General features: G+C 29.5%; 1 protein-coding gene across 1 annotated transcript; it reads right to left on the bottom strand.

Annotated features, from left to right (window-relative positions):
- Positions 1–196: 196 nt before the first annotated feature.
- Positions 197–12404, bottom strand: NUCB1 (Nucleobindin 1). Its single transcript, XM_014431385.3, has 10 exons — positions 12289–12404; positions 11764–11916; positions 11577–11687; positions 10278–10499; positions 9020–9193; positions 8822–8924; positions 7264–7444; positions 5205–5361; positions 4139–4207; positions 197–1841 (listed from the first exon to the last, which is right to left on the bottom strand). Exons 2-10 carry the CDS (start codon positions 11896–11898, stop codon positions 1215–1217), a joined length of 1779 nt encoding a protein of 592 aa, XP_014286871.1. The 5' UTR covers positions 11899–11916; positions 12289–12404; the 3' UTR covers positions 197–1214.
- Positions 12405–12441: the final 37 nt, after the last annotated feature.

The raw sequence follows: 12441 nt of genomic DNA, 5'->3' as shown, positions 1-12441 counted from the left end.
GAAAAGTTTTATAAAATACCTTCGAATTTTAATAAATAAAAGTAAATATTGTAAGTAATGATTAAAATTATAACAAAATGAATGATGACTGAGTTATTTTTATTTTCCTTTTGGCACAAAATAATAGAAAATTAGAACTAAATGAAAAGAAATCACAGAAATACAACTTCGAATTTCATAATTAACTGACAAAATGTGATTTTCTAAACTATATATTTCAACATAAATGCGTTACAATATTCTTTAATATCACATATAAAATACAACTGTATTCATCATACAGATACATTTATTAAAATAACTATTATTTAAAAGAATAACAAAACTTTTTTTTTTTTTTAATAACAGCAATCATAGTCTTCATAAAATTTCAAATTAAAATTAACAATAAGATGGATACAAAGGAATGTCTGACATACATAATTAATTTATCATATTAAATAATATCTACATAATACATAAAATATTTAGCAAAAAATACTTTAAGTAGGCAGTATAATTAATTTGATAACTCCAAATTCCATAACTAAATAATGGAAAGCAGATTATCAAATTAAAAATAAACAAACATATAAATTTGGTATAAAAAAAATATATAGTTTTAATATTAAAACAAATTATGAAATGGAACTTAATCTTTCAGTAACATTAAGAGGTTAAATTAAAAAAATCTGCTACAGATATTTTCAGAGGAATTTTGAAATACTATAGAAATGAATAGACCTTTCTAATGTGGTAGGTGAAACTGTCAATATTTCATCAATTTCAACTCTACAGCTACATCATTTGTGAGTAACTACATTCAAGAATGAATTATATCTATAAGTAGTTCTTTTTATAGTAAAACAGAATTAATACAAATAACAATAAAAGTAAAAAATTTTCAGAAAACATGTACTCATAAGATAATATAGCAATATGAGTATTTAATAATTTTAACAAATACTAATGTGCCGAACAAGAGCCATATTTATATGGTGGATGTATATTGGTTTGGGAGGAATAAAATGTCTGAAATTCTTACTCAGGCACAATGAAAAAAAATCAATAAATGTTTAATATAATATAAGAGAAATTTTTTTAATTTAGTCCAATATTTTATTTTAATTGTATTTAATACTTAAACTATAACAATATGAAACATGATAATTAATGGTTAACTCAGTACATTTTACATAATTAGATTGGAAAGATTGATTTTAATTAGAAACTTTTTAATTTTTGGAATGATATTGGACATTTCCAGGTTGATGCTGAGGTTGCTGTGGTACATTGTATTTCATCTGAGGTATCTGATTTCCTTGCGCACCTTGATGTTGAGGAATAGCATTTTTGGGATCATTGTGAACACTTGGTTGAACTGGCTGTGCCTTTTCATAAGCATTAGGGATTTGATTGCTTTCAGGCATTTTTCCAACATTTGGTGGTATATTATTAAAATTATGTTGAACTGGTTGAGCATTTGGCACTTGCTTTACAACTTGATCAGGTGTTTTTAAAGATGGGGGCTGTTGCTGAGGAATTGCATTGGGATCGGCTTGATGAGATGGGACCTGATACGCCTGTTCAGGAACTTGGTAGGGTTGCTGTCGCTGAGGGATGGCATTTAGATCAGGTTGATTAGGCAGTGCATGATACTGACTTGCCTGCTGAGGGGCTTGATGCTGAACTTGTGCTGGATGAGGTGGTGCCTGGTTGCTGGCCACAGATCCTTGACTAGCATAAGCCGGGGCATATTGTCCATGTCCAGGAGCATACTGGGGTGGGGCGCCACCCTGTGGTGGATAGGGCATGTTCTGAGCATAGTGCTGTTGCTGCTGCATATGAACATCAGGGTGGTTCTGAAAAAATATAGATCATAATAAATATTTTCAGTAAATAGGTAGTTTAATTTCAATTTTTCAAAAGAAATAAATTAACATTATTTTATAAAACAATCAACTTCTCAAATTAAGAGGAAATAGGTTCAGATCTGTAAATTCTCAATGAAAATTTTTATTAATTACCATAAAGAAATAATAAAAAAAAAAAATGGTTACAAATTATTATATACAGCCTTGATTAGATTCAATCAAAAGATAAATACTCTTATCAAATTTTTTGCAAAGTAATCAATATAATTAGTCTTCTTACCATTAAATACTCATTACAAAATGTTCTGAAGGGCTTGGAGAAGCTAAAGGTATATAAAGATCTTCATATTAAAATCATACAGATGAGTACTCACTTGAGAAAACAATACACTAAATAAGAAAGAACCCAACCCATCAACAGTGATTTTAATAGTAAAGTGTAACCAATGTTTTATTAAGGGTTTTACAGATTACTGTCTCATGCAGAAAGAATACTTAAATAATATTTATGCTGTTTCAGGAAGGAAAAGTTCATAACAGAACAGGTTTGATATTGGTTTTTGTATCTATGACAGGACATGAACAATATATTAAAAAATAACACTAATTAGTAGACAGCTGAATACTGTGAACAAGGAGCAGCAGAAGCTGTACCAAATAATAAATTGGGGTTCCCAAAAAAACTTGGGATACACAAGATAACAATTAAAGGCACAGAATGTTTCATTTGAATAAAAGCCAGGTTGAATGAACCAATAACATCCCAGAGGAATGATTTGGCCAGCCTGTTATCGAATCTGGACCTGAATCAGCTATCATGAAATTCAGAATACAGAAGACTGGTAATATTTTCAGAACAGAAATGTTCTTAGGCTGTGCTAATAACAGATTGTTGTTAGGTTTAAGGATTGATATTACTGCTTTACTTGAATAGTAGCACATCTGACAAAAAAAAAAGTTTAATTTTATTTTGTGTTTGAGGCAGTTGATAAATTGTATTGCAGACAGTAATTAATTTGTAACAACTCAAACAGCTGTGCGAAAGTCTGCAGGATGATCTCAGTAAAGAAGTAATAAAATCAAAACTTTTTTTTTTGCAAAGTAGAGATATGTTCAATGAAAAACACATCAGAGTCAATAAGTCAAATCAGTTTCTTTGGCCTGGGAAAGCAAGATGAGGGTCATTAAGTTAAATCATGAACATATTAACAAGGCAAGGCAAAACAAAAGGAATCCTTGTCCACAAAAGGGACGGATCGAAGGAATTATTCAGTGATGTATACAAGGAAGGAATTATGTCTATTAGGATGGACATATATGGCAAGAACCTAATGTAAGTTCCAATAAGTGAAACTTAGAGATGGAAAGAAGAATTGGAAAGAATGAATGTAAAGCAGTTGGTAGCCGAGCAAGTTAAAGCACCAACTTTGAATGGCCCGTGACTGCAGCGGTGCCGGTTCAAATCAGGCCTGGGAGGTCGACTTTTATTTCTGTGGCGGACATGATATCATCTTTGAATAGTGATTAATCTTAATCTGTACCACTACAACCCATGGAGGGTCAGGGGTGTCTAGTAACAGTACTTCGTACAGATGTACTGTTACTAGACCAAAGGTTGTGCAAAGAGGTGATTTGGTCAGAATCACGCTCGACTGCCAGATTTTTACCCAATTAAGGGTACCCAATTTAAGAGGCTGGGTTTGGGGCTCCAGAACTCACAGGAGTAGACTCACGGCTACAGTGTAACAGAAAACAATTTTCTGCCCAGCCGGATTCAAACTCGGGTCCTTAGAGTTAGTAGCCATGCACTTTACTCTGTGGCCACCGCGCAATCTTAGCCTAAGATTTGAGTTCTTCATTTTATTTATAAAAATAGAAGGAATACATAAAAATAAACATATTATATTATGTGATTTCCCAGTATTTGATAACAATATCATAATAGTTTGACCTTAATAAATTTCTATAAAGAAATATGTTCTTCTGTAATTTTATCGTTGTAGTAAATGTCGCCTAACAAGTTTATGCATTCCATCAAGGACAAAGAAGCCAACTACTGGACTCTTCAACCTCTTGCTACGAGTATGACCACCCATTGGTGGTAAATGTAATTAGATTATGGGGCATATGCTAAAAATATGCATAATTCCAAGAGAGAACCAAGCAACCCGCTATAAAAAGGCCACTCAAGATCAAGAAGGATCACCTAATTCATAAGTTATAACCTGAAATAAACAAACAATAGAAAGAAGAAAGCAGACTAACAAGTAATAAGGAATACTTACCTGCTGAAATTGGTGATCTTGGTGAGCCATTGGAGGAGGAGGCATCATACCAGGTGCATAAGGCTGAAGCTAAAAATAAATTGAAATTCAGTCATGTCATCAAAAGTTTTGATCAAAGAAAAAAGATTAATATTGCATTTAAACACCATTCCTTTTGGAACATCGTTGATTGACAGTGTGTATTTAATAAAAAGAAGATGGTCTGGGTACAGCCAAAAACAACTCCGATAGTAAAAAGTATTTAAGTTATTTTTGGCCGTATCCAGAACATCTTCCTTTGCTTAAAAGTTTTTAACTCCCCTCTCAAATAAACTATAAATATTTAAAATTAAAAAAACAAACAAAACTTTAAAAAACATTAATGATTTATTTTTTATTAATTACATCCTTTCCAATCTAAATCCATGATACATTCATGTTGAACAAACATAACGCTTCAAGCTGTTCGCAATGTAATAACCTGGAATGCATGCATTATTATTAATACTATTCCTAAATTAAATTAAACATAAATATCAGAAGAATATTTACTATAGGTAACACAAATAAATAAGATTGAGTAGCAGTAATCGCCAATCAAGTAACATCTATTATAACAAATGTAAATATTTTTTTCATAAAAGTACTTCAATTTAACTTCAACAAAATGATTCCGTAATTTAAAAAAAACAACTCAAATAAGCAACATCAGTAGGAAGAGTGGGTGCTGCTGTAGTGAACCTGTATGATTTTCTTAGGAAATATTACTAAAAATGTTTAATAATATGATACGAATTTAGGAGCAATAAGAACAATGTTAAGTGATGAATCAAATGTACGTTTAAATTTTGTTTTTAGGAAAATTGATATTTTTGAGTTATGAAATTCTTCTTAACACGTTGGGTGCTGTTGTCAAAGCATGTTCAACATTTCATTCCACTAAGCTATGATTTTTAAAAAATAATTACTTGATTTTGATTTTTTAAAAACCTGCTCATCTTAGATATTTTATTAAAGGTGAATTGATGATAGAAACAAATCAAGAACTGAATGAACGAAATATTTAAATAATAAAATATAAATTTACCAAGCCTTGATCTATCAAGCGTTGAATTTCCTCTTGCCTCCTTCGTTCAAATTCTTCGTATTCTTGTTGAGTAAACTGTGGCTGTGAATCAATAGTTTCCCATCCCTCATCTCTGTTAAATTCTTTTTTCTTGGTTTGTTCCAAAAATTCTTGGTAGCTAAAAAGGAAAAAAGGAAATTAAGGAAATAAAAATAAGAAGAAAGTGATCATTTTAGTAATAAAAGAAATAGAAAACATTAGATATCATGTCTTAAAAAGTTTTCATTTCATTTTCAATAACTTATATGGGTGATTCTCTATTTTGGAGTCATTTTTGGGACCAAAGACCATAAAAATGAGTAAAATGAATTTTTCTTATTCCAAGTTGTAGGTCTCAAATTTGACTATAATTTCCCTTAAAATTCGCCAAATTTATTTCTTTTTTTGTACTTGATAATAATACTTACAGAGGTGAAAGCTCAGTACCTCACCTGTCCCATGACCTGAATTTTCAGGTTTGAGATGCTTCAATTTTTTTCCGTAGTAGTAATATGGTAATTAATCAGAACATAATTAGGTTGACAATATTTTATTTTTAGTTAATATTACTTATTATCAAGGTTTATTTAATGCATTCAGTGTTCGAGAAATTTTTATAACGCTTCTTCTAGCTTTGGTTTATTATTTGAATAATATCTATACTTATGTTTTAAATCTAATTTTGAAAGTTGCCTATTTAGAGTTAATATACTCTTTTACCTAGTTTTTTTCCCCTTCAAAATAAAGCAAAATTTTAATGTGGGTTATTCTTTAAAAATAAGTTGACTCTTGTCAAGGATCCAAAAAGATTTAAAAATGACTGCTACTTAATTATAGTTGACAAGAGTTGAAATAATGAGAAATTTTTCTTGATGACTCGTTTTATTTAGACAACATTTGTAAATAAAAAAAGATATATACCTAAAATACTTTATACATATTGTGGCTAAAGTTTGATGAATGCAAGTTTTTTTCTAATGTTTGTGGATAGTGATAAATTAAAACTTATAAATTATAAAACTAACATGTTAAATCAAGACTGATTTTTAGTACCAAAAAATGACATTTCATGTAATGATTAATGGTCATTCATGGCATTTTGATAAATGAATGATAAATTGTCGTCTTAATAATTTTAACAGTTAATTTCCTGGCTGTCCATAGTCTACCTCAGTCTCTCACTTCATATTTTCTTCAGTCCCTCATTTTTACAATTTTGCTTAAATTAAATTTCAGGAGTACTATTGATATCTATGATTATATATACCAGGGAGTTCATAAAGGACATATGGACATAATTTGATAAAATCAAAAGTTGGAAAATCCATACTTTTTTACCAGGAAAAAAAGGTTGAAAAGTGATACCAAAATAGGGAATCACCCATATATGAAATGTACTGTAAGAGGAGGTATTGTTATCATGAAAAATTTCAAATCCAAGTTTTGAACATCAATATATTAAGGTCTCAGGAGTCCAAAAAATCTAGTATCACTAAGCAGTCAGTATGTGAATATGAACAGCCTAGCTCAGAAAGAAAAATTTGTATAAAACTGAAACTATGTATTCAAGGTAGATATATTCCTGGGATTCTACAATAACCTTTCACTATAATCTACTTACCACAAGTGACATTTTAAACTGCTAATTTTACACTTTTTTACCATTTCTCGAAAATGGCTCAAACAATTTTTAATTAAACTCATTATATAAATTTACAATTAAATGGTCATAATTGTAGGCTAGGCCTAATCCTCATTGAAACAATCTGATATGGCTTTAATACCTAGTGTAGGAAAATAGCTTCCTCTAACAAATAACTAACCTAAAATCTAAAATAACTAACCATCTCTCAATGTATAAGAAATAAAAAATGAATAAGTATGAACTATGAAAGAATTTAATAATTAATTAAAATTTAAAAAAGTTAAAATCTGCACTGCTGTGTAATAAGGCCACTAAATTTTTTTTAACGAGAAAATAAATTTGTGTGATTAATAAAACATTAAAAAGATCTGAAAGAACCAACATTTTTCAACTGACCTAATGAGCCTGTCACCATTGTTATCAGATTCCTTGAAAACATGTTCCCGCATTCTTTCCATTTCTTCTTCTCTTTCTCTCATATCATCTTCGGGCACTCCAGCTTGATACAATTTATCTAGTTCTTTCAAAAATAAAGCTTTAACTTCATCTTCATCCCAATATCCATCACCATTTATATCTGCAAAGGGGAAAAAAAGATAAAATAAGATGATAAATTAAAAAATAATAATAAAATTTCTTAGAAACTACTTTCGTAGAATATTAAAAAAAAAAAAATTCAACTTTAAGTTTAAAAAATTCAGGTGTACCAATATTCATCTAAATCTCTCAAATTACTAGACTCCAATTTGTGCTAAGAAATAACCTCTGGAAGAATAAGTAAATTATAGGATCCTTTCATTGTTCCGTGCTCTCTGCAGCTTTTTGTGACTCTAAGGCATTAAAGGGACCTCGTTCAAGCCACCTAGACAGCTAGGATAGTGTGGAATTGGTTCTCTTTTATGTCTCTCTTGATTCAGGGAAACATAAAGAATTTCAGGAAGAGAGATCGAAGCTGTAGGGTGGCTATGGCAGAATTTCCAAATTAGCAAATTCCAAAATTTCAGCAGTGGCAAGTGACGTGTGAGAGGCGCATTGTCATGATTTGGAATCTAATCATCTTATAACTATGACAGTGTGTCTGGCAGAAATAAACTTTATGGATCACACCTTTAGCGTTGAACTCAGGAAACAAAAAAAGTTTTGAAGTTTAGGACATAGCCGCCAAAGTTTTGACCATGCTCAACATGGAAACTACCCTACAGCTCTGATCTCTCTTCCTGCAAGTTCTTCATGTTTCCCTGAATCATAAAGGGCAGAAGAGAAAACAATTCGATAAGATTTCAACAGGAGTTTCAATGAACTCTCTTAAAAGCCTTTAATGCGAAGAATTCCAGGGAGCCTTTTTTCAATGGGACAAAAGCTACCAGTGATGTGTTGATGCCCAAGGGTCACATTTTGAAATGGTACAAAAATGTTCAATAAATTTTTGGTACTAAGACTAGTCTTGAAACTTTGTGAATGCACCTTGTATATGGCAGGTTTGGAAATCACATAAATAGAACAAGAATGATAAAACAAAGAATATATGTTGATTGTACGAAACTAACACTCTTTAAGGGATGAAAACAGAACAAAAAATCATCAATTTTTTTGATTGATTATTTATTTAATCTTTTGTTCAAAAAATATTAATCAGAAGAACTTCCTTATTAATACTCCTTCAGAGCTTTCTTATTCCTATGAGAAACATTTTAGTTTAGGAAGAGAAGGATATCATAATATAAAATAGGACATAGACATCTCACATTACAACAATATTACTACAAGTTGATTATTATTTTGTTGATTAGTTGATCATAAAGATAATAAAGGATAAGAAAGATGGTGGCTAGAAAGGATCTCAGAGTAGATAATAGTGGGTTTATGTCTGTGTGACAGGTAGTTGAGTCTTTCTGACACTGCCTGGGTCATCTTATCGTTTTATAATAATAATAATAATAATGAATAAAATTACCGTGAAGTAAGAAAAATGTTTTAGGATTAAACTTTTGATTTTCCATGTGATCTTCTTTCTCCCAAACTTCTTCTAATTGTGCTTTACTACCTGGATGATGAAGCTGTTATGATAAAAATTATGTGAAAATTAGTGGGTCAATAGTAACTAAATAGCAAGTAAAATAAGCAATCAGAGAAGTGAAAAACCAATACATACTGGATCATGTTGGCCATGTTTCTTTTTTTGCTCTTCCAATTCCTGCAAAAACTTTTTTTTATGTTCTTCATCCATCACTTTAATCTTCTGTTCAGTTTCAAATTTTTTTTGTAATTCATATTCTTTAAATTCTTCACGTCTTTTCCTATCTGCTTCAGCTAAATCTTTCCTTACCTACAAAAAATACATATGATTAACATCAAACTACTAGGCAACAATAGCAAAAATCTAGAAAAAAAAAAATTAAAACTCAAGATGATATACTCCTGGATATGATGAAAATACATAACTTAAATAGAGTACAATTCTTGAACCAAAGCAATAAAAACGACAAAAAAAAAGAAGTTTTTTATGGCCTCTTTTTTTTATATGCTGAATAGAATAGTTGACTTCCAATCTTCACAAAAATGACATAATAAAGAATTAGTGTGTTTTAAAAATTGCTTGTTGGAAACATCCAGTGAATCGTACTTTCTAAATCCTGATCAATACAACTAGAATTACTGGTTATATGAAATAATTTAATATTCATTTAACTAACAATAGAATTACTGGCTATATGAACTAATTTAACAATCATTTAACTAACACTACAATTACTGGCTATATGAACTAATTTAATATTCATATAACTAACACAAGAATTTTAATTATGAAAACAAAACAAAGGCAAATACGTAAAAAATATTTGAAGAAACTGGGGGAAAATTAAAATCAAAACTAAAAATAAACAAACATGAAATGGAGAGTCATTAATAGCAATAAAATTAACAAACCAGCTTTAGAAGATGATTGGAGATCTAATTTAGGTAAATCAGAAAAAACAAGTGCCTAAACCACCAAGAAACATAAAATCTCCTCATTAATATATTAAGTAAAAAAAAAAAAAGGAAATACAATGATGAAATATTTTCCTTTAAACTACAATATTAGGAGGGTGACAAACAGCTACCTCAAGGTTTGCCTAAATTTGCCTTGCACAAAGTGAATCCCTTAGTCATTCCAAGAAATATTAGTATATTCTGATTTCATTTTACTGTTTAAAAATACTGAGTAAGATGTAAAATGTATAATACCTCTGCACAGTAACTATAAGAAAGTTTTAAGGCAAAAGATAAAAACTGAATCTCTAACTTTCCAGTACTTTAATATCCTTGAAAAACATTAAGAAATCAGAAGATTCACACAAGTTGGTCAATATTTTTTCAATAGAAAGATTCTAGGATTCGTGGAATTACAGTATTTCATCAATATCTACCTGAGTTATAAGTTTGTGCAAATCAGCCGATTCAAAAGTGTGTGGATTTTGGTGATCAACATGCCCTGGATCAACATGATTTGGGTTAATTTCATTATTATCTAATTCTTCTGCTTGTTTTACAAGCTCACGTAGACGTTGTAATTCAGTACGTTTCAGTTCATCCAGTTTAGTACGAACATGGTGATTTACGTATTCCAATTCTGCAGCTATTTTCCCATTCTACAAAAACATAAATAATGAATCAAATAAAGTCTTATTAAGTGGATAAAATAAGTATAAAATACCAAAACCATGTAAACTTCAAACTTAAACTTTAAAAAAAAAAAAAAAGAGAGATCAAATTCATTTAAAAATTTAATTTATTAAAAATAGTATGTCATAACATCAATAATAATAAATAAATAATTAATATTAGCGAATTAAACTTATGTAAAAATAAAATACCTCTCAATCAAACTGTTTCGGATTTACATGTTTAATATTTCTTTCAATAATACATTAAATCAAAGAAATTATTAATTAAAACAATTAGATGGATCAATTTGGAATTTTAATTAGAACAAATAATTCATATTTTAAGGTAACCTCTGCAAGATAAAATCATTACTAAAAATTTTGTAATGGTAAAGAAAAGAAAAGAAAAGATAAGACAAGAAATTACTAATACTTTTTGTACCACACTTATCAATAATAGACATTAAGTCCCTTTGGCAATCTTGAACTTTTGTCAGATAGTTGTACAAATATTTTCTACAAGGAGTAATCATCTTTCATAAGAAAGACAGTAACTGACAACAGTTTGTTATCATTAATACAAGATTGGGCTAGAATCCCAATATATACATGCATATTCCAGGTTAAAAAACAGTATTTCATTTAAAAACATTTAGCTAGTTTTATAACAATAAAAAGGAACTACATAATTCATAGCAATCCATCACTTTACATTAATTAGGGATCAGTACAGAGCCATAAATAAGAAGTCAATGGCTTATTTTACAGAAGTACTAAGTACATGGGGACTAAATTTACTAAAAATACAATTAAAGATTCTTCTTTTAGGAAAATTAATTAAAAAGTTGTAATTTATCTTTAATTGTACATTTTGTAAAGTTAGTTTCCATATAATCAGCACTACAGTAAAGTAAGCCATTGAAAAAGTTTTAAAAATATATACACAATATGGAAAAAACTTATTTCATCGATTATAACAGTTTTAATAATTATTTTTTCCAAATAATAGATGAACTATTCACAATATGAACTATACATTACAATAAGGGAAAAGAAACATACCCTGAAGTCTGCCTCTTCCGCTGTTTCCAATTTCTTTCGAAACTCAGGATCTGATTCAAGTGCATCAACAACCTCCTTCAAATATCTGTTATATTCTATTCCCAATTCATCCTGGAGTTTGAAATTGCATATTAACACTTAAAACATTCCAAATTTAAAGGTGACAAAATAAATGCACTATACTTACTAAGCTAACAGGTTTTTCTTCACCAGCAGTTTCATTTTCCACAGGTTGCTTAGATTTAGCAGGAGGCGCCACACAATTATGTATAGCAATAATAAACAAGAGAAAATGACAATATCCTATCTGTAAGCCACCCATCAGAAGAGATGGGGAACACTAAAATTATTAACACAAAAAATAAAGTGGACTGTCAATATAGCTGGGAGGTTAAGATTTAAAATTATACTAAAGATTATTATAATCTAAAATAAATCTGATAAGATAAAGACTTAAAATCTCAATAGCAGATTGCTCCCAATATTACGAGACAGACTTCAGAAGGACACGTCATTCAATTTTAATTCTTGTTTACATCAATCCTTAAATGTTTGGGAGAAACTAAGGAAAGATTATTAATTATGGGCAAATTTGTAAACAAAACAGTCCCATATTGGTATAGAGTAATTTTAAAAACGTAATTTAATTAAACATAACAGTCTGTGTAACATAAGGACTTTTGATTACAAAGAAACTTAATAGAACACTTACGATTAATCGATATCAATTACTTATCAAATTTGAAAAAATAAAATAAATCATCAAACTATTTTTTTCAACAGCTCATAATCAATAGTCAAAACTCGTAGTTCGTGTAAGTAATGCCATAGACTAAAGTGTCTCTAAAATTATATCAATACAAAA

The sequence above is a fragment of the Halyomorpha halys genome, unplaced genomic scaffold (genome assembly GCF_000696795.3).
Source record: "Halyomorpha halys isolate HHAL.00 unplaced genomic scaffold, Hhal_1.1 Scaffold968.1, whole genome shotgun sequence".
NCBI classification, from domain to species: domain Eukaryota; kingdom Metazoa; phylum Arthropoda; class Insecta; order Hemiptera; family Pentatomidae; genus Halyomorpha; species Halyomorpha halys.
This window is presented reverse-complemented; position numbering and strand designations above follow the sequence as displayed.